Here is a 22,935-nt window from a genome sequence, read left to right as displayed (position 1 = left end):
GTGCTGTAGCTCAGTGCTGTAGCTCAGTGCTGTAGTACAGTGTTGTAGCTCAGTCCTGTAGCTCAGTCCTGTAGCTCAGTCCTGTAGCTCAGTCCTGTAGCTCAGTGTTGTAGCTCAGTGTTGTAGCTCAGTGCTGTAGCTCAGTGTTGTAGCTCAGTGTTGTAGCTCAGTCCTGTAGCTCAGTCCTGTAGCTCAGTCCTGTAGCTCAGTCCTGTAGCTCAGTGTTGTAGCTCAGTCCTGTAGCTCAGTCCTGTAGCTCAGTCCTGTAGCTCAGTCCTGTAGCTCAGTCCTATAGCTCAGTCCTGTAGCTCAGTCCTGTAACTCAGTCCAGTAGCTCAGACCTGTAGCTCAGTGTTGTAGCTCAGTGTTGTAGCTCAGTGTTGTAGCTCAGTCCTGTAGCTCAGTGTTGTAGCTCAGTGTTGTAGCTCAGTCCTGTAGCTCAGTCCTGTAGCTCAGTCCTATAGCTCAGTCCTATAGCTCAGTCCTGTAGCTCAGTCCTGTAACTCAGTCCTGTAACTCAGTCCTGTAGCTGAGTGGTGTAGCTCAGTCCTGTAACTCAGTCCTGTAGCTCAGAGTTGTAGCTCAGTCCTGTAGCTTAGTGCTGTTGTCCAGTGAGTTGTTTACACTGCGTGATATGGAAAGACCAGTCTCGAGTGCGAGATGAAATGTAAATTTTGCGGATGGGGCGATCGAGGGAGAGTGGAGGAGGAAACTTGGCTTGAAGTGCTGGGCATCTTCTGACAACATGCATTATTTGAATTGGGCCCACAGATTTATACAAACTGAGGAGAGGCTTCAATGGAGGAACTTTAAATGTCTTTGAACTTCAGAATTGGCTTAACGTTGGACCAGAGAAGCTAGTTAGCTAACAAGCTGGTGTGTGCAGAGCGGCACCCGAATTAAAAACATGTCTCATCTTTTTGTAGTTAATAAATCCAATGTGAAATGTGGTAACTATACTATCCCTAAGTAGCATTGAAAAAGTGAATTCCTTCTTCCCTCATTAAAAATCTCTCTCCCCATTTTCTGAATCACACTGGTAATGTCAGTACGCTACAGCTATGCTTCAGAGGGGCATGTAGCCTACATGATTTTCATCTGGCAAGCAGACACTAGGAGAAGTTTCTGATTGACAGAGAGAGGGCTTTGCATAGGCACTTTGTTGTGTTGTATTGTTGGACTGGAAAAAATGCCCCAAAAGTAAAATAAAGTTATTAACTGGTTCGCATGCTTTTAAAATAACAGTTGTGTTCCGGAACAGCATAGATCACTTCCGTTCCTAATTCTGATTCTGTTCCTTGAAAAATGTTATTTTCAGGTGTTCGGTTCTGTTCCCTCAACTGGTTCCAACCACTGGTAGAAATCACAAGCAGACCACATAATGCCTCCAGTTGTTGTTTTCTCCATTCATGTTGGAAGATGGAGAAATGATAGTAATATCACAATGAATATTGGACTGTGGCAGTTTGATAGTTAAGTGTGAATTGTATTTTCTTTCGGGGAAAGGTATGATTTTTCCACATTTGTAATGACATTGGTTTGAACATGAACTCAAACAACTCGTTGGAACAGTTGCAACAAGAACGCCCAGAATTCAGAAGGAGACTGAAACTGGATTAAGACAACTTCTGTCAGGTGAGGTTGAAATAGCACAGGAGTCTATATCAAGGTAGTATGACTCTTCCTCTACTTTAAACAGCTGCTTCTGGGGGTTGTGAAATTGAACATGCTATAGGTCAGTGTTTCTCAACGCAGTCATCAGGGGCTTGAAAGGGTTGTTGAATTGGATGGGCTTGTGTTGGAATAGAGCAGACATATGGAATGACAGGTTGTTTCCCGAGAACTGGCTTGTGAACATGTTCTAGGAGAGACATCTATCAGGGGGCCAGTGCTGACCTTAGCTGGCAGGTAAGTTGAGCTATGAGGTATGAAGGGGGCCCAGAGCTCTGGAAGGATTAGATAGGTTCAAGCAATATAGCACATTACTTCAACTCTCTCTCTGAACGGCTGGGTGGAGTCATACTGATTTACACCTATCAAATAATTTCAGATCTACAAGAGTGCCTTGGGGGGCAGAGTTTAGGGGTCGATTTGGGCATACCGCTCTCCCTCTCCAGTTGATTTGGGCGTACCTCTCTCTCTCTCTCTCTCTCTCTCTCTCTCTCTCTCTCTCTCTCTCTCTCTCTCTCTCTCTCTCTCTCTCTCGTAGATTTGGGCGCTCTCTCTAGTAGATTTGGGCGTACCGCTCTCTCTCGCGACAAATTAACTTAAATACACTACATGCCCAAAAGCTTGTCGAACATCTCATTCTAAAATCATGCGCATTAATATGGAGTTGGTCCACCCTTTTGCTGCTATAACAGCCTCCACTATTCTGGGAAGGCTTTCCACTAGATGTTGGAACATTGCTGCTGTAACAGCCGCCACTATTCTGGGAAGGCTTTCCACTAGATGTTGGTACATTGCTGCTACAACAGCATCCACTCTTCTGGAAAGGCTTTCCACTAGATGCTGGTACGTTGCTGCTATAACAGCCGCCACTCTTCTGGGAAGGCTTTCCACTAGATGTTGGAACATTGCTGTGGGGACTAGCTTCCATTCAGCCTCAAGAGCATTAGTGAAGTCGGGCACTGATGTTGGGTGATTAGGCCTGGCTTGCAGTCGGCGTTCCAATTCATCCCAAAGGTGTCCGATGGGGTTGAGGTCAGGGCTCTGTGCAGGACAGTCAAATTCTTCCACACTGATCTCAACAAACCATTTCCTTATTTATTTATTTAACCTTTATTTAACTAGGCAAGTCAGTTATGAACAAATTCTTATTTTCAATGATGGCTTACTAGGTATGGACCTCACTTCATGCTGAAACAGGAAACGGTCTTCCCCAAACTGTTGCAACGAAGTTGGAAGCACAGAATCGTCTAGAATGTCATTGTATGCTGTAGCGTTAAGATTACCCTTCATTGGAAGTCAGGAGCCTAGCCCGAACCATGAAAAACAGCCCCAAAACATTATTCCTCCTCCACTAAAACTTTACGGTTGGTACTATGCATTTGGGCAGGTAGCGTTCTTCGGGCATCCTCCAAACCCAGATTTGTCCCTCGGACTGTCTGCAATTTATTTAGAATTCAAGGCACACTTAACCAGCATGGCTACCACAACATTCTGCAGCAATACTCCATCCCATCTGGTCTGCGCTTAGTGGGACTATCATTGGTTTTTCAATGACCCAACACACCTCCTGGCTCCACAATCACTAGACTTCAACCCAATTGAGATGGTTTGGGATGAGTTGGACTGCAAAGAGAAGGAAAAGCAGCCAATAAGTGCTCAGCATATGTGGGAACACCTTCAAGACTATTGGAAAAGCATTCCAGGTGAAGCTGGTTGAGAGAATGCCAAGAGTGTGCAAAGCTGTCATCACGGCAAAGGGTGGCTTGGAATTTGTGAAGGATTCCAGTTTAACCCCTCACATATTTTTCATTGTGCTCCTGAATGTCTTTGTGTGCGTCTACATTTTTCTACTTAAGGGCACACGTATGGGACAGAGTAGAACCCTGGTGTAGTAGGAGGCTTTTGGAGATAGATGGAGGAGCAAGGAAGGAGAGTGGTTTTCTCTGCAACTTTGTCCCCAGGCTAATTGCTACTGCGTATAGTTGGACAGAGAGAGAGAGAACCAACTGTTGCATCAGACTACTGTATCTCATGTGAAACTGTGAATGGTTAAGGGGACTGATTATGAGAAAGGCGTGAGACTAGGAACCAGGGGCCAATGGTTCACAATCACATGCCCCCTCTCAGGAGCCAATAAGCCAAGGGCCTAGCTAGAGGTGGGTTATGCAACTGAGAGTGAAAGGGCTTAAACTCAGGCCAAAGAAAGCCAATGGTAACATGTGCCCCTCAGAGGTGAGTAGCTGTGGTTGAGGAGAACAAGGACGGAAAAGGGCTCAAACTCTAACCGTCTCTCCGTATCTGATGGGTAGAAGAAGGAGGAGGATTGATTCTCAAGTGCAGCACAATGCACGCGTCAGGGAATCAGCAGACCTGCAGATGCTTCCTCGGTCAACAATGTCTTTTCTATTCAGAACCTCATCTACCCACAACCTTTGTAAACATGTTTATAACTAACCTATGCACCAATACTGGGAAGAAAACGTCAGGCACATTCTATACATACTCCAACCATTACAAATAACTGACATTGATGAACCTTGTAATCTCATCAGAGGAAAGAAGAAGACTGTTCATTTTAAACTATTTTCTGTTAAAGTGCCAATTGTGGGACAATGAGGAGAGAAACAGAAGAAGCTTTCAAACTCATGAAAGGGAAACTTGTAAATAGAGAAATGTTGGTCGCCATAACTAATACTGAATGCATGGAGAGAGAACGTCCTAGAGTTCCTACGACGATCTGACTGCATAGCTCAGAAACGCTGCCTGATGGCATTCTGAAGAGCAAAATGAAGAGACTCACTGTTCGTTGACGACAAAGATGCAGTTGTCTTGTGAGGGACAGCCCGAGACAGGATGCTTGCAGGTCACCTTCCGCTCATTGTGGCTAGAGAGAGAGGGAGGAAAAGAGAGAGAGAGGCAAAAGAGGGGGAGGAAAAGAGAGGGAGGAAAAGAGAGAGAGGGGGAAAAGAGAGGGAGAGGGAAAAGAGGGAGGAAAAGAGAGGTAGAGGGAAAAGAGAGGGAGGAAAAGAGAGAGAGGAAAAGAGAGAGAGAGGGAAAAGAGAGGGAGGAAAAGAGAGGGAGGAAAAGAGAGAGAGGGAAAATGTTAGAACAGAATAGCCTCTTTAGACCCATCAATAACCAATATGTCCACCTGTCATCTCTCTCTCTATCCCTCCTCTGTCATCTCTCTCTCTCTCTATCCCTCCTCTGTCATCTCTCTCTCTATCCTTCCTCTGTCATCTCTCTCTCTCTCTCTATCCTTCCTCTGTCATCTCTCTCTCTATCCCTCCTCTGTCATCTCTCTAGCCGAGGACCCCTGAAGAGTGGATGAATAGACTTGCAAGTGACCGTGAAATCCCCATCCCTCAGTCCCTCAATCCCTACATCCCCGCAGCCTCCCAAAAGCTGATGACAAGACATCATTTTTTCGTGGGGAAAATGTGCACGGTTGAGAATGAGGTCAGGACCGCTTCAACCCTTATACTGATTTTGCAAGGAGAGTAGAGCCCAGGTCACATTCTGTCCCTTTAACACGAGGTTAGGGTATGAAATGGGAGTTGAGAGCTTGAGATTCAGGACAGGGTAGACAGTCATTTTATGGGGCAACCTGTTCACACTGTGCTGTGCTAGTCAGGGAATGTATCAGTGTGGTGAAAGCTCAAAATCCACACCACTCTGCGGCACAATGGCACCCACACACACGCATGTAATTGCACCCACACACCGGTACCCACACACCGGCACCCACACACACACCGGCACACACACACCGGTACCCACACACCGGCACCCACACACACACCGGCACCCACCCACTCACCGGTACCCACACACCGGCACACACACACCGGCACCCACACACCGGCACCCACACACCGGCACCCACACACACACCGGCACCCACACACCGGCACCCACACACACACCATCACACTAACATATAAAATAACAGTGAAGTCTTTGGTACCCTAAACCGTCCGGAGTTATAAAACATACAAAAAACGAACAGAAAACATCAGGTTGTCTGCGTAAACTAGACTACAGAAGAAGTGCATAAATACAGGACGTTGCAAAGGATCGCTTCACAGGAGAAATGCAAACCTTCTTCTTTCTACCCCGAAAGAAAATGGCCTACCACTGACCCACTAGACCCTAGTCCACACACTACTAACCCCTCTCCTAGTCCACACACGACTAACCCTCTCCTAGTCCACACACTACTAACCCCTCTCCTAGTCCACACACTACTAAACCCTCTCCTAGTCCACACACTACTAAACCCTCTCCTAGTCCACACACTACTAACCCCTCTCCTAGTCCACACACTACTAACCCCTCTCCTAGTCCACACACTACCAACCCCTCTCCTAGTCCACACACTACTAACCCCTCTCCTAGTCCACACACTACTAACCCCTCTCCTAGTCCACACACTACTAACCCCTCTCCTAGTCCACACACTACTAACCCCTCTCCTAGTCCACACACTACTAACCCCTCTCCTTTCTCTGACAACTCAGCAGACCAGAGCAGAGAAGTAGTGTACACATGCATTAAAAACCTGGAGCTGTGTGTCGTAGTGAACTTCAACATTCTGATCCTCCTTCACCAGCCATGCATGAAGACACCAGTTCACTGTTGTTACTATTCTCCCGGTAGTCACCAGTTCACTGTTGTTACTATTCTCCCGGTAGTCACCAGCTCTAACAGAAAGAAACAATCCTGTCCATTAGTTACCATCCTCCTATATATGCTAGTTTCTTGCACTAAAACTATTCTGTGTATAGCCTACGCTGTCACGCTGGAAATTCTCTATGAGCGTGTGAACTTGTGAGGAGCTCAGTCTGACCCGTCTCTAGACTTCTGCAGCCTTCCCCTTTCTCCTGCCCTATCTCTCCTCCCCTGCACTGCCTCTCCTCTCCTGCACTGCCTCTCCTCCCCTGCACTGCCTCTCCTCCCCTGCACTGCCTCTCCTCCCCTGCACTGCCTCTCCTCCCCTGCACTGCCTCTCCTCCCCTGCACTGCCTCTCCTCTCCTCCCCTGCCTCTCCTCTCCTCCCCTGCCTCTCCTCTCCTCCCCTGCCTCTCCTCTCCTCCCCTGCCTCTCCTCTCCTCCCCTGCACTGCCTCTCCTCCCCTGCACTGCCTCTCCTCCCGTGCACTGCCTCTCCTCCCCTGCACTGCCTCTCCTCCCCTGCACTGCCTCTCCTCTCCTGCACTGCCTCTCCTCTCCTCCCCTGCCTCTCCTCTCCTCCCCTGCACTGCCTCTCCTCCCCTGCCCTGCACTGCCTCTCCTCCCCCCGCCGCTCCTCCCCTGCACTGCCTCTCCTCTCCTCCCCTGCACTGCCTCTCCTCCCCTGCACTGCCTCTCCTCTCCTCCCCTGCACTGCCTCTCCTCCCCTGCCCCTCCTCCCCTGCCTCTCCTCCCCTGCCCTATCTCTCCTCCCCTGCCCTGCCTCTCCTGTCCTGCCTCTCCTCCCCTCCCCTGCCTCTCCTCCCCTGCCCTGCCTCTCCTCCCCTGCACTGCCTCTCCTCCCCTGCACTGCCTCTCCTCCCCTGCACTGCCTCCCCTGCCCTGCCTCTCCTCTCCTCCCCTGCTCTGCCTCTCCTCCCCTGACTCTCCTCTCCTCCCCTGCACTGCCTCTCCTCTCCTCACCCTGCCCTGCCCCGCCTCTCCTCCATAGCCCCTTCTGCCCTGCCTCTCCACCCCTGCCTCTCCTCCCCTCCCTCTCCTCCCCTGCCTCTCCTCCCCTGCCCTGCCTCTCCTCCCCTGCACTGCCTCACCTCCCCTGCACTGCCTCTCCTCCCCTGCACTGCCTCCCCTGCCCTGCCTCTCCTCTCCTCCCCTGCTCTGCCTCTCCTCCCCTGACTCTCCTCTCCTCTCCACCTCTGCCTCTCCTCCCCTCCCTCTCCTCCCCTGCCTCTCCTCCCCTGCCCTGCCTCTCCTCCCCTGCACTGCCTCTCCTCCCCTGCACTGCCTCTCCTCCCCTGCACTGCCTCCCCTGCCCTGCCTCTCCTCTCCTCCTCCTCCCCTGCTCTGCCTCTCCTCCCCTGACTCTCCTCTCCTCCCCTGCACTGCCTCTCCTCTCCTCCCCTGCCCCGCCCTGCCTCTCCTCCCCTGCCTCTCATCCCAGGCCATTCTGCCCTGCCTCTCCTCTCCTCCCTTGCCCTGCCTCTCCTCCACAGCCACTTCTGCCCTGCCTCTCCTCTCCTCACCCTGCCCTGCCCCACCTCTCCTCCACAGCCCCTTCTGCCCTGCCTCTCCTCCCCTGCCCCGCCCTGCCTCTCCTCCCCTGCCTCTCATCCCAGGCCATTCTGCCCTGCCTCTCCTCTCCTCCCTTGCCCTGCCTCTCCTCCACAGCCACTTCTGCCCTGCCCTGCCTCTCCTCACCCTGCCCTGCCCCACCTCTCCTCCATAGCCCCTTCTGCCCTGCCTCTCCACCCCTGCCCTGCCTCTCCTGCCCTGCCTCTCCTCCACAGCCCCTTCTGCCCTCCCCTGCCTCTCCTCCACAGCCCCTTCTGCCCTCCCCTGCCTCTCCTCCCCTGCCTCTCCTCCACAGCCCCTTCTGCCCTCCCCTGCCTCTCCTCCCCTGCCTCTCCTTTCCTCCCTTGCCCTGCCTCTCCTCCCCTGCCTCTCCTCTCCTCCCTTGCCCTGCGTCTCCTCCCCTGCCTCTCCTGACCTGCCTCTCTCTCCTCCCCTACCCTATCTCTCCTCCCTTGCCCTGAGTCTCCTCCCCTGCCTCTCCTGCCCTGCCTCTCTTCCCCTGCCCCGCCTCTCCTTCACAGCCCCTTCTGCCCTGCCTCTCATCTCCTGCACTGCCTCTCCTCCCTTCCCCTGCCCTGCCTCTCCTCTCCTCCCTTGCCCTGCCTCTCCTCCCCGGCCCTTCCTCTCCTCCCGGCCCTTCCTCTCCTCCCCTGCCCGGGTCCAGTCATCCAGTCATGCCCTGATCACACGGACAAGCAGGTTCCCTCCTTCCCTCCCACTCTGCCTTGCTGCTTACGGACCAATTACAGCCCAGCTTCTCTACAGAGTAGTCCCCATAGAAATATAATTGCTCAAGTACCATGAACTGGGATGTCCGTTCTAGTAATTATATTTCTATAGTAGTCCCTTCCATATGATTAGTGCACCACCAGGACATTGTAGGGAAAAAGCCTCACACCATGCGGGCAGAGGAGAGGAGAGAAATGGAGCACAGACAGGAGACAGGATTCATCTACAATAAGTCATTACAGAGACACGGTCCAGTTTCTGATGCAGAGGGTCTGAGGGCTGGGAAAGTATAACTGTTCGTTCAGCTGCTCCTCGCCGTCGGCTGCTGCCTGTCATAAATCAGGACTAGATTTTAAACGACCATCACTTGGATTGAAAACAGCCTGGGAGTTTGAAGAGCATGGGTCAGCAACAGGTGGCCCGTGGGCCAAAACTTGCCCTCCAGTGTTTTTTATGTGTGTAAATGGTCACAAAGACTTTAAAACCACCAGGGATTCAGCAAAAAAGGTGTTTAATTTTGGAAATATGTTCCAAAGTATTCTCACATATAACAAAAGAGACATATGTGATCGTGTCTCAATGTAATTAAGGTATGAAATTACTGTTCTTTTCAAATACAATCTATTTTTGGGCTTAGATGTGGTACAAATTATTATAACTGTGTTTCAGCCCCCCGACCATCCGCTCCAACAAAAATTGTCCCACAGCTGAATTTAGTTACCCCCTGCTCTAGAGTGACTGAATCTAGTCACCCCCTGCTCTAGAGAGAGACTGAATCTAGTTACCCCCTGCTCTAGAGTGACTGAATCTAGTTACCCCCTGCTCTAGAGAGTGACTGAATCTAGTCACCCCCTGCTCTAGAGAGAGACTGAATCTAGTTACCCCCTGCTCTAGAGTGACTGAATCTAGTTACCCCCTGCTCTAGAGAGTGACTGAATCTAGTCACCCCCTGCTCTAGAGAGTGACTGAATCTAGTTACCCCCTGCTCTAGAGAGTGACTGAATCTAGTTACCCCCTGCTCTAGAGAGTGACCGAATCTAGTCACCCCCTGCTCTGGAGAGTGACTGAATCTAGTTACCCCCTGCTCTAGAGAGTGACTGAATCTAGTTACCCCCTGCTCTAGAGAGTGACCGAATCTAGTCACCCCCTGCTCTGGAGAGTGACTGAATCTAGTTACCCCCTGCTCTAGAGTGACTGAATCTAGTCACCCCCTGCTCTGGAGAGTGACTGAATCTAGTTACCCCCTGCTCTAGAGAGTGACTGAATCTAGTTACCCCCTGCTCTAGAGATGAACTGAGTCAGTTAACTCATGCTCTAGAGAGTGACTGAATCTAGTTACCCCCTGCTCTAGAGATGAACTGAGTCAGTTAACTCATGCTCTAGAGAGTGACTGAATCTAGTTATCCCCTGCTCTAGAGATGAACTGAGTCAGTTAACTCATGCTCTAGAGTGACTGAATCTAGTTATCCCCTGCTCTAGAGATGAACTGAGTCAGTTAACTCATGCTCTAGAGAGTGACTGAATCTAGTTACCCCCTGCTCTAGAGATGAACTGAGTCAGTTAACTCATGCTCTAGAGAGTGACTGAATCTAGTTACCCCCTGCTCTAGAGAGTGACTGAATCTAGTTACCCCCTGCTCTAGAGAGTGACTGAATCTAGTTACCCCCTGCTCTAGAGAGTGACTGAATCTAGTTACCCCCTGCTATAGAGAGTGACTGAATCTAGTTACCCCCTGCTCTAGAGATGAACTGATTCAGTTAACTCATGCTCGAGAACATGTTTCGGGTCATTCTCACCAAACTGACATTTTACCCAAAAATATTAAAGTGTAATTTTTTACATTTTCTCTTGGATAACAGATATTTAAAAATTATTGTTGTGTTTTTTAAAATCAGATACTATGCATTTGACCACAATTTACACAAAATCCTCATTACTGCAACAGTTTTCAAAGACCAAAAAAGTAATAAACAAATGATTTAATAACATTGCTCCCCTAATGAAAAGGCCTGAGTTAAACATAACATTGAATATTGAAAAATTTCAAATCAAATTATAAATTGTTAATGGCATGTAATCTGTCTTTTCTCCAATTTTAGTTTAGGGCTATTACGATAATGTCAAAATTAGAGCTATTATGATAATGTAGAAATTAGGGCTATTATGATAATGTAGAAATTAGAGCTATTATGATAATGTCAAAATTAGAGCTATTGTGATAATGTAGAAATTAGGGCTATTACGATAATGTCAAAATTAGAGCTATTATGATAATGTAGAAATTAGGGCTATTATGATCATGTAGAAATTAGAGCTATTATGATAATGTCAAAATTAGGGCTATTACGATAATGTAGAAATTAGGGCTATTATGATAATGTCAAAATTAGAGCTATTATGATCATGTAGAAATTGGGGCTAATATGATAATGTAGAAAGTACGGCTATTGTGATAATGTAGAAATTAGAGGTAGGCAAACCCACTCATTTGATTAGTTAGTTAGTCCACAGCGATGCAAAAGCCCCAAAATAATAGTGACTTTAAAACATGAGCAGAGTTCTGACCCACATGTAGAATAAAAGGTGAGTTTGAGTTTGGGGAGGTTTGAGTTTCTGTTACTTCCTGGAGGGCTGCCTAACAGCCACCCAAATGGAACCCCAAATGGAACCCCAAATGGAACCCTATTCCCTATATCAGGAATCATCTACTAGATTCTAGAATCGGGTTTTTTATTGAATGGTTACAAAACAAAATAATAATAATAAATTATAACGATTTATAATGAGATACATCGGTATGTATGGCCTGCAACAGGTTTTACATCGCAATATTTTGTACAAATTAAATGTAGAAATGGTACACGCAGTTATTTAGTGAGATATTTACACAACGGTTCTAAATGAGGCCCCAGGACACCACGGGACCACACCTTCATAATGAATGGTCAGCCAGAGCCCTCTCATCCTCAGCCCTACTGATGTTAAGTCAGAGCAGATGTTTTGATTGTTTTTACGAGGTGGTGTTTCGTTAGAACATGTCAAAAGGGAAGAGAGTCTCCTGCACCAATGGCTGGAAGGCCAGAGTCTCCTGCACCAATGGCTGGAAGGCCAGAGTCTCTTGTAACCAGTGTGTGGACTGGAGGCCATTCTGAGAATGTTGTCAACATTTCAAAGCAGATCCACCTGACAAGAGACAGACAGTTGGTCATAAAAACAAGATGGGAAACATCCAGGGGGCACTGAGGTTAATGTTGATCTATGGACAGTCGCTGTACCATGACTGATGTATGGGAAAGAGTGGAACAGCTGAAGTTACCCTCCACCTTAGAGCAGGCTCTTTACAACAGACAAAACAACTAGTGGCCATTATATTTTGAACGTAGCCTACAGTATGTTGTTAGCACGTATAGTATGTAGCCTACAGTATGTTGTTAGCACGTATAGTATGTAGCCTACAGTATGTTGTTAGCACGTACAGTATGTAGCCTACAGTATGTTGTTAGCACGTATACTATGTAGCCTACAGTATGTTGTTAGCACGTATAGTATGTAGCCTACAGTATGTTGTTAGCACGTATAGTATGTAGCCTACAGTATGTTGTTAGCACGTATAGTATGTAGCCTACAGTATGTTGTTAGCACGTATAGTATGTAGCCTACAGTATGTTGTTAGCACGTATAGTATGTAGCCTACAGTATGTTGTTAGCACGTATAGTATGTAGCCTACAGTATGCTGTTAGCACGTATAGTATGTAGCCTACAGCATGTTGTTAGCACGTATAGTATGTAGCCTATGGGTAGTCTACATTAGGATACCATCACCTGGTCACTGCTCTCACTAAAGAGCAGTGACCAAATCAGCCATACATTACATTATTCAGTCACAAGACAGGCGTTATTCAGTCACAAGACAGGCGCTATTCAGTCACAAGACAGGCGTTATTCAGTCACAAGACAGGCGCTATTCAGTCACAAGACAGGCGCTATTCAGTCACAAGACAGGCGCTATTCAGTCACAAGACAGGCGCTATTCAGTCACAAGACAGGCGTTATTCAGAGAGAGAGAGAGAGAGAGAGAGAGAGAGACGGACGGAGAGAGAGAGAGACGGCGAGAGGGAGAGAGAGAGAGAGACGGACAGACGGAGAGAGAGAGACGGATGGAGAGAGAGACGGAGACGGACAGAGACAGACGGAGAGAGAGACGGAGACGGACAGATGAGAGAGAGAGAGACGGACGGACGGAGAGAGAGAGACGGACGGACGGAGAGAGAGAGAGACGGACGGAGAGAGAGAGAGACGGACGGACGGAGAGAGAGACGGACGGACGGACGGAGAGAGAGACGGACGGAGAGAGAGAGAGACGGACGGACGGAGACGGACGGACGGAGAGAGAGACGGACGGACGGACGGAGAGAGAGAGACGGACGGACGGAGAGAGAGAGACGGACGGACGGAGAGAGAGAGACACGGACGGAGAGAGAGAGACGGGCGGACGGAGAGAGAGAGACGGGCAGACGGAGAGAGAGACGGACGGACGGAGAGAGAGACGGACGGACGGAGAGAGAGACGGACGGACGGATAGAGAGAGAGACGGACGGACGGAGAGAGACGGACGGACGGAGAGAGAGAGAGACGGACGGAGAGAGAGAGACGGACGGACGGAGAGACGGACGGACGGAGAGAGAGAGACACGGACGGACGGAGAGAGAGAGACGGACGGACGGAGAGAGAGAGACGGACGGAGAGAGAGAGAGACGGACGGACGGAGAGAGACGGACGGACGGAGAGAGAGACGGACGGACGGAGAGAGACGGACGGACGGAGAGAGAGACGGACGGACGGAGAGAGAGAGACACAGACGGACGGAGAGAGAGAGAGACGGACAGAGAGAGAGACGGATGGAGAGAGAGAGAGAGATGGACGGAGAGAGACTGAGACGGACGGAGAGAGAGAGACGGAGAGAGAGATGGAGACGGACGGACGGAGAGAGAGAGACGGACGGAGAGAGAGAGAGACGGACGGAGAGAGAGACGGATGGAGAGAGAGAGAGAGAGATGGATGGAGAGAGAGACGGACGGAGAGAGATGGAGACGGACGGACGGACGAGAGAGAGAGAGAGAGAGAGAGAGAGAGAGAGAGAGAGAGAGAGAGAGACGGATGGAGAGAGAGAGAGAGACGGACGGACGGAGAGAGAGAGAGAGAGAGAGAGAGAGAGAGAGAGAGAGAGAGAGAGAGAGAGAGAGAGAGAGAGAGAGAGAGAGAGAGAGAGAGAGAGAGAGAGAGAGAGAGAGAGAGAGAGAGACGGACGGAGAGAGAGAGAGAGAGAGAGAGAGAGAGAGAGAGAGAGAGAGAGAGAGAGAGAGAGAGAGAGAGAGACGGACGGACGGACGGAGAGAGAGACGGAGAGAGAGAGAGAGAGAGAGAGAGAGAGAGAGAGAGAGAGAGAGAGAGAGAGAGAGAGAGAGAGAGACGGACGGACGGAGAGAGAGACGGAGAGAGACGGAGAGAGACGGAGAGAGAGTGACGGAGAGATTACACACGTTAGCCACCTGTGTCCCTCTACAGATGAAACGATATATAACACTGTAATGACACGGTAGCCTGGTCAACACGGAACAGCTGTCAGTTAATGGATCAAACCAAAACTTGATCTCACTCACTAATAAACAAAACAGACTGCCAAAAGTCCAGTTAAGTGGAGAGGCATCGTTGATGCCCTATGTTCCTCATGGGGAGAAGTAAGGTAAAACAAAAACAACCAGCACTCTATTTCTGTATACTTTTTAGCCAGTAGTTCTGAAAGTAGCACTCACGAGACAAAAGTGGTCCCTGAAAATTGTGTACTATGTCACATATGAGGTACGACAGTACTTCTGCTTATATATTATGCATGTATTAAAAACGGGAAGTTTTAAAAACATACTTAGGCCTAGTAGTCGCCAAAGTTCTGGAGCTTTAAGTCTTTAAGTCTAAAAATTGCATCCCACATGCTTTGAATGATGTGGTGAGCTGGACTGTGGTCATGGCAGTAAAATTAGAATAGCCTCCTGAAGCCACAGGAGGGGTATGTCCTTAAAATCTCCCTTATTCCCTATATAGTGCACTGATTTTGACCAAATGTATAGTAGTACACTATATAAAGAATAGGTTAATAGCCACAGGAGCTGCTGTCATACAGTAGGAGCATCTGGTAACACTCTTTGCCCTAGTTTCTTCTCCTGCCTTGTGTGTGTGGGGGGACAGAGAGAGAGACAGAGAGAGACACAGAGAGACAGAGAGAGCGACAAAGACAGAGAGAGAGAGAGAGACAGAGACAGAGACAGAAAGAGAGAGAGAGAGAGAGACAGAAAGAGAGAGAAAGAGACAGAAAGAGAGAGAGAGAGAGAGAGAGAGAGAGAGAGAGAGAGAGAGAGAGAGAGAGAGAGAGAGAGAGAGAGAGAGAGAGAGAGAGAGAGAGAGAGAGAGAGAGAGAGAGACAGAGAGAGACAGAGAGAGACAGAGAGACAGAGAGAGAGAGAGAGAGAGAGAGAGAGAGAGAGAGAGAGAGAGAGAGAGAGAGAGAGAGAGACAGAGAGAGAGAGAGAGAGAGAGAGAGAGAGACAGAGAGAGAGAGAGAGAGAGAGAGAGAGAGAGAAGAGAGACAGAGAGAAAGAGACAGAGAGAGAGACAGAGAGAGAGAGAGACAGACAGAGAGAGAGACAGAGAGAGAGAGACAGAGAGAGAGAGACAGAGAGAGAGAGACAGAGAGAGAGACAGAGAGAGACAGAGAGAGAGACAGAGAGAGACAGAGAGAGAGACAGAGAGAGAGACAGAGAGAGAGAGAGACAGAGCGAGAGAGAGAGACAGAGAGACGGAGAAAGCGATAGAGAGTGTGTGTGTGTGTGTCTGAGTTTGTGTGTATTTGCCAACAGCAGGTTCCTACAGCCCCTGACCTCAGACGTGTGTTATGGAGAGAAATGGTAGCAGACCAGTAGTGGGAGCAATAGTTAGTAAGGATGACCTGACCACCCTGCAGTGTGGATGAAGGGCTCCTCTGATGTTCTCCATCATCCGTAGTAATGAAGAGGCCCAGGCCTGGGGGTCTGGAGGAAGGAAAGCTTGGTTTTATGGTCCTGGGTGGGCCTACTTCCTCTGGCTACACCATCTACACCACCTCTCTCTCCAGATGAAAAGGCCGGGCAGAGTTTGAACTTTAGGGCCAATGGAATGACCTCAAAATGTAGCACCCGTCAACCCAACACAGCAACCCAGTCGAGCTGAAATGAATGTAGGCCTACCTACTGAGTAGTGATGGGCCGTAATAAGGACATTTATCAAGGAGAGGATGGCGCAGAAGGGGAGCAGTAACTCCACTGTACCATTATTAATCCCATTCTGTCTTGGAGCAGCACAGAGCAGTGATACCGCAGACCACAGAGCTAAGCGTCACCACTGCTGGCTAACCTACTCTATAGAAATTGTTATTTTACTTGGAAACCGAACCTGAAACAGAGTCTTGATTCTGGCTTCCTTTAATGTGGATTTGGAAACTGGGGTTTCGCTAAACATTCCACTCAAAGGATTTAATTTGGATGAGCACTAACGGAGTCTTTTTTCAGGGCTATTTTATTTTATTTTTCGCCAGATAGGCCATTTTGATTCCTCTATTAAAACTAAAATTAGACTGTTGCAATTATTGCAATCTCATCGACAGATGACTTATAATTACAGCCACACATGGTTTCCATTACATTGGAATGATTAAATCCTAAGTTACAGACCCTTCAGAAAGTATTCACACCCCTTGACTTATTTCACATGTTGCTGTGTTACACACAATACCCCATAATGACATCACAATACCCCATAATGACATCACAATACCCCATAATGACGTCACAATACCCCATAATGATGTCCCAATACCCCCATAATGACATCACAATAAACCATAATGACCCCATAATGACATCACAATAAACCATAATGACGTCACAATACCCCATAAAGACATCACAATACCCCATAATGACGTCACAATACACCATAATGACACCACAATACACCATAATGACACCACAATACCCCATAATGACGTCACAATACCCCATAATGATGTCCCAATGCCCCATAATGGCATCACAATAAACCATAATGACGTCACAATACCCCATAATGACGTCCCAATACACCATAATGACATCACAATACACCATAATGACGTCCCAATACACCATAATGACATCATAATACACCCTAAAGACGTCACAATACCCCATAATGACGTCACAATACCCCATAATGACGTCACAATACACCATAATGACATCACAATACCCCATAAAGATGTCACAATACCCCATAATGACGTCCCAATACACCATAATGACATCACAATAACCCATAATGACAAAGTGAAAACATGTTTTTAAATTTTTGCTAATTAAAAAAAAAAATGAAATACAGAAATCTCTCATTTAGATAAGTATTCACACTGCTAAATTAATACATGTTAGAATCACCTTTGACAGCGATTACAGCTGTTAGTCTTTCTGGGTCAGTCTCTAAGAGCTGTGAGTCCTTCTGGGTCAGTCTCTCAGAGCTCTGGACACCTGGATTGTACAAAATGTTCACATTATTCTTTTTTAAATTCTTCAAGCTCTGTCAAGTTGGTTGTTGATCATTGCTAGACAGGCATTGTCAAGTCTTGCCATAGATGTTGATGCGGATTTAAGTCAAATCAGTAACTAGGCCACTCAGGAATATTCAATGTCATCTTGGTAAACAACTGCAGTGTGTATTAGGCCTAGTGTTTTAGGTTATTGTCCTGCTGAAAGGTGAATTTGTCCTGCTGAAAGGTGAATTTGTCTCCCAGTGTCTATTGGACTGAACCAGGTTTTCCTCTCAGATTTTGCATTAATTTTGTATTAATTTTGTATTAATTTGTCAAATAAAATACAAATATATATATTTTTTTATCTACAAAACATAATTCCACTTTGATATAACAAAATGTGGAAAAAAGTCAAGGGGTGTGAATTCTTTCTGAAGGCTCTGTAAAGTCATAGCAAGAGAAGCGATAGTCATTAACATTTTACACTGAGATGTTGGTCTTTCAGCAGACGCTCTAATCCAGAGCAATTTACAGTGAGGTATTAAGTTCACAATTCCAATTTTTATTTATTTTTTAAATAAGAAATAATACTTTGCTGATGCATTTACAGTTCAATGACTGTAAACAGAAGCCTTTTCTTCTTTAACGAGGTAGGTGGACTTAAGGGTTGTGAACTCATTAGTAAAGAAACAAAAGTAACATGGTGGAATAAACAACAACTTGCTTTCAGCACCAATCGACCTCATCATTTGAATGCTCCATGCTGACAGTAAACAAGAGGTTTATGAATCACCTCCGTTACATAAGACAATCTAGGCTACAGTAAAGCACATAACAGGGCCAGGTATCAGCCCACTTTATAGTACACGGCCAGGATGATTTAACATTTTCTTCTCCTAGGTGCAAAGAAGAAGGTGAGAAGTAAAAACCGAGTGAAACTACAATGAAAATCTGAAATGCTTTCTTTCTGAAATGACTGTCTGAAATACCTTCCAGTGAGACAGAGCAAGTAAAAAGACACATTCTGTCACATACTGAGCTGTGACACTGACAGACAACAGGGTAATTATGACAGATGAGAGGGAGAGCAAGGGAGAGAGAAAGAGTGAGAGAGAAAGCAAAACAGCGAGAGACCAAGAAAACAGCGAGAGAGAGAGAGAGAGAGAGAGAGAGAGAGAGAGAGAGAGAGAGAGAGAGAGAGAGAGAGAGAGAGAGAGAGAGAGAGAAAGAAAGAAAGAAAGAGAAAGAAAGAAAGAAAGAAAGAAAGAAAGAAAGAAAGAAAGAAAGAAAGAAAGAAAGAAAGAAAGAAAGAAAGAAAGAAAGAAAGAGGAGGAGGTACACTACTTTCATCCTCAGCCCTGACCTCCCTCTGATGCTGTCGCTCTCTAAAGGTCAGATGGGGATATTGAGATATATATACAGAGAGAGACAGAGAGAGGAGATATTTTGGGGATCCTCACTGCCCTTTTCTCTTGTCGCATCAGATCAAAAAGACAAACCTTCCTTGCCACTTTAGTCTGGCTATGTGCTGCTACTGTAAACTGTGGCTAAGCAATCGATTCTTGAAGAACATGATTTGGAAATGCCTTCTTGTGCTATTGATTCGTGAATAATAGGCTATAATTTATACATGCCTGGTGAGCATTGAATTAGGGATTATGGCTTTAAATTGTCAGTACCATCAGACCATGCCCAGGAGGCGAGGAACCAACCGCATCCTGCTAGTTTACTGTAGCATTCTGGCTCTACCTCCATTTTATTATTTGACCTTTAATTAACCAGGCAAGTCAGTCAAGAACAAATCAAATCAAATCAAATGTGTTTATATAGCCCTTCGTACATCATCTGATATCTCAAAGTGCTGTACAGAAACCCAGCCTAAAACCCCAAACAGCAAGCAATACAGGTGTAGAAGCACGGTGGCTAGCAAAAACTCCCTAGAAAGGCCAAAACCTAGGAAGAAACCTAGAGAGGAACCAGGCTATGTGGGGTGGCCAGTCCACTTCTGGCTGTGCCGGGTGGAGATTATAACAGAACATTTTTAAGAACAAATTCTTATTGTCAATGACAGCCTACCAGGGAATAGTAGATTAACTGCCTTGTTCAGGGGGCAGAACAACAGATTTTTACCTTGTCAGCTCAGGGATTTGATCTTGCAACCTTACGGCTACAAGTTCAACGCTATAACCACTAGGCTTCCTGCCGCTACATATTGTCCCTGTATTCTCACTGTTATTAATGTTTATCCTGCAGGAGTGGGATGACCATCAGATCATGCCCAGAGAGCTACAGGGCAGTAATCGAGCTACTTTCCTGATAGTCTAGTTGTACTGTACTGGCTGTGACTCAGACCTCTTCAGTCCCATCAATCCAGTCCAGCTCTCGTCAGCAGAACAGGACTCATTAGGGGCCCCAAAGATGCTTGAAAGGCATTACATTAAATTAAAAATCATTTTTAAAAAGGTTTAGTGAGGCAGTGGGGGTATTTTGAGAGAAATGTGAAGGGGGTGTCCTTGTCCTCCAGACCTCTACGCCTGATCAGCTCTGGATGCAAAAACAGTGCAGGGGGCAGGGGCCACACCATGGAGCGTGAAGAAGCAGCCGGAGAGACAGGGGAGGGGAGGGGCCACACCATGGAGCGTGAAGAAGCAGCCGGAGAGACAGGGGAGGGGAGGGGCCACACCATGGAGCGTGAAGAAGCAGCCGGAGAGACAGGGGAGGGGAGGGGCCACACCATGGAGCGTGAAGAAGCAGCCGGAGAGACAGGGGAGGGGGGAGGGGCCACACCATGGAGCGTGAAGAAGCAGCCGGAGAGACAGGGGAGGGGAGGGGCCACACCATGGAGCGTGAAGAAGCAGCCGGAGAGACAGGGGAGGGAGGGGCCACACCATGGAGCGTGAAGAAGCAGGGGCCACACCATGGAGAGACAGCCGGGAGGGGAGGGGAGGGGCCACACCATGGAGCGTGAAGAAGCAGCCGGAGAGACAGGGGAGGGGAGGGGCCACACCATGGAGCGTGAAGAAGCAGCCGGAGAGACAGGGGAGGGGAGGGGCCACACCATGAAGCGTGAAGAAGCAGCCGGAGAGACAGGGGAGGGTGTCTGTGGTCGCTGGTGTGATGATTGTGGTTGTGGGCAAACAGATGAGATCCATATCTACAGCCAGGCCTGGCTGCACATTGGGTATAGCACACTTGTTTTGGACAATGTCTGATGCACACTCACATTCACAATTAGGATAGCCTATCTTTGTAGTCTATGGCAACCACATAACAAGATACTGGTCAGCGGATTGGGGGGGGGGGGGTGATGATGGGGTGTATGTGTGGGAAGGAGAGTGATTCAATTTGAATGCCAAGTCTCAAAACAAAGCCTTTCATTGGAAACTAATGATGTTGTTGCTGCATGTTAGAGTCTAATCCTATTATACAATAAGGAGGAAACAGGGAACAGCTACAGTACTATATCACTAAGCAGGGCCTGGTCACTCCGCACTGGTTTAACAGCCTACAACAGTAATGTTGTAGGCTACTGTAGCTACCCCCTATCACATTTTGCTCTGCCCAAATTACCCCCTCATGCTACCAATCATAAGGCTCAGGCCTACATTCTTATGTATCCTCAAGTTGGCTACCTACCGCCTGTTGATTGGCCAAGTACCCCCAGCTACCTACCACCTGTTGATAGGCTGGGTAGCCCCAGCTACCTACCGCCTGTTGATAGGCCGGGTACCCCCAGCTGCCTACTTACTGCCTGTTGATTGGCCAGGTACCCCCAGCTGCCTAACGCCTGTGGATAGGCCGGGTACCCCCAGCTACCTACTTACTACCTGTTGATTGGCCAGGTATCCCCAGCTGCCTACTTACTGCCTGTTGATTGGCCAGGTACACCCAGCTGCCTAACGCCTGTGGATAGACCAGGTACCCCCAGCTACCTACTTACTGCCTGTTGATTGGCCAGGTACCCCCAGCTACCTACTTACTGCCTGTTGATTGGCCAGGTTGATTGGCCCCCAGCTGCCTACTTACTGCCTGTTGATTGGCCAGGTACCCCCAGCTACCTACTTACTGCCTGTTGATTGGCCAGGTACCCCCAGCTGCCTACTTACTGCCTGTTGATTGGCCAGGTACCCCCAGCTACCTACTTACTACCCCCCTGCCTTGATTGGCCAGGCCTACTTACTACCTGTTGATTGGCCCCAGCTGCCTAACGCCTGTGGATAGGCCAGGTACCCCCAGCTACCTACTTACTGCCTGTTGATTGGCCAGGTACCCCCAGCTGCCTACTTACTGCCTGTTGATTGGCCAGGTACCCCCAGCTGCCTAACGCCTGTGGATAGGCCGGGTACCCCCAGCTACCTACTTACTACCTGTTGATTGGCCAGGTACCCCCAGCTGCCTACTTACTGCCTGTTGATTGGCCAGGTACCCCCAGCTGCCTACTTACTGCCTGTTGATTGGCCAGGTACCCCCAGCTACCTACTTACTGCCTGTTGATTGGCCAGGTACCCCCAGCTGCCTACTTACTGCCTGTTGATTGGCCAGGTACCCCCAGCTACCTACTTACTACCTGTTGATTGGCCAGGTACCCCCAGCTGCCTAACACCTGTGGATAGGCCAGGTACCCCCAGCTGCCTACTTACTACCTGTTGATTGGCCAGGTACCCCCAGCTGCCTAACGCCTGTGGATAGGCCAGGTACCCCCAGCTACCTACTTACTGCCTGTTGATTGGCCAGGTACCCCCAGCTGCCTAACACCTGTGGATAGGCCAGGTATCCCCAGCTACCTACTTACTGCCTGTTGATTGGCCAGGTACCCCCAGCTACCTACCGCCTGTTGATAGGCCGGGTACTCCCAGCTACCTACTTACTGCCTGTTGATTGGCCAGGTATCCCCAGCTACCTACTTACTGCCTGTTGATTGGCCAGGTACCCCCAGCTGCCTAACGCCTGTGGATAGGCCAGGTACCCCCAGCTACCTACCACCTGTGGATAGGCCAGGTACCTCCCCAAACACCACTGGAGATGACTAGGTAAAAGGGTGGAGAAGGGAGGGGGGATAAAGTTGGTTAGATAAAAGGAAGCAAGGAGAAAGGAGAGGAAATAAAGAGAGGAAACAGGAGGGATGTTGATGCAGTGGCTGAGGCTACAGAAGAGCAGAATCCACAGCTGCTGCAGTACTATGAAGTTAGGGGTTTTCACAGCATGCTAGCAATTACCTTACAATTAATGAAACAACAGCTATAACTCAGTCAGACTGCTGTTATAGGTGAATACACTGAGTGAGCATGGGGATCACCATGGCTGCATCATAGGGCAAGACACCAAAAGGAACCTGCTTAAACTCTGCCAGAGATTTCGCAGGAAGTCGGTGACTGGTCTGCGACTAGTGGCCGTTTACTGAATCAATGCACCCTTGGAAAGGACAAGATAGCTGCTCTGTAGTTCTTCTGTAGTGTGCCGTTGTAGCTCTGATGCAATAGGCTACATTTATTGACCACCAACGCGTCCTACAACCAGGGTTTCCTAGCGTCTGCCTTTGAATAGCAGGTGAGGAAAGCCCTTGTCAAGCTTAGACTTCTACATTGAATCCATAGAACACAACAGCACATTTAATCAACATGCTTAAACCAGATTTGTGAATTCCGTTAGTGGATCGTCTTGTCTATGTCCCGAGTAGA

The 22,935-nt window shown here is 48.3% G+C and overlaps 1 protein-coding gene across 9 annotated transcripts in view; it reads right to left on the bottom strand.

Annotated features, from left to right (window-relative positions):
- Window positions 1-22,935, bottom strand: part of LOC124032192 (pleckstrin homology domain-containing family A member 5-like) — a 261,873-nt gene that overhangs the window by 122,164 nt on the left and 116,774 nt on the right. For 7 of the 9 annotated variants that reach the window (XM_046344393.1, XM_046344432.1, XM_046344404.1 and 4 more), the window contains exon 4: window positions 4,472-4,555. In XM_046344393.1, the coding sequence (XP_046200349.1) occupies window positions 4,472-4,555 (84 nt within the window). Of the gene's footprint in view, window positions 1-4,471; window positions 4,556-6,232; window positions 6,523-22,935 lie in introns of those variants that run through there. The other 2 variants (XM_046344457.1, XM_046344448.1) reach the window with 2 other exon arrangements.

Source organism: Oncorhynchus gorbuscha, linkage group LG01 (assembly GCF_021184085.1).
Source record: "Oncorhynchus gorbuscha isolate QuinsamMale2020 ecotype Even-year linkage group LG01, OgorEven_v1.0, whole genome shotgun sequence".
NCBI classification, from domain to species: Eukaryota; Metazoa; Chordata; class Actinopteri; order Salmoniformes; family Salmonidae; genus Oncorhynchus; species Oncorhynchus gorbuscha.
This window is presented reverse-complemented; position numbering and strand designations above follow the sequence as displayed.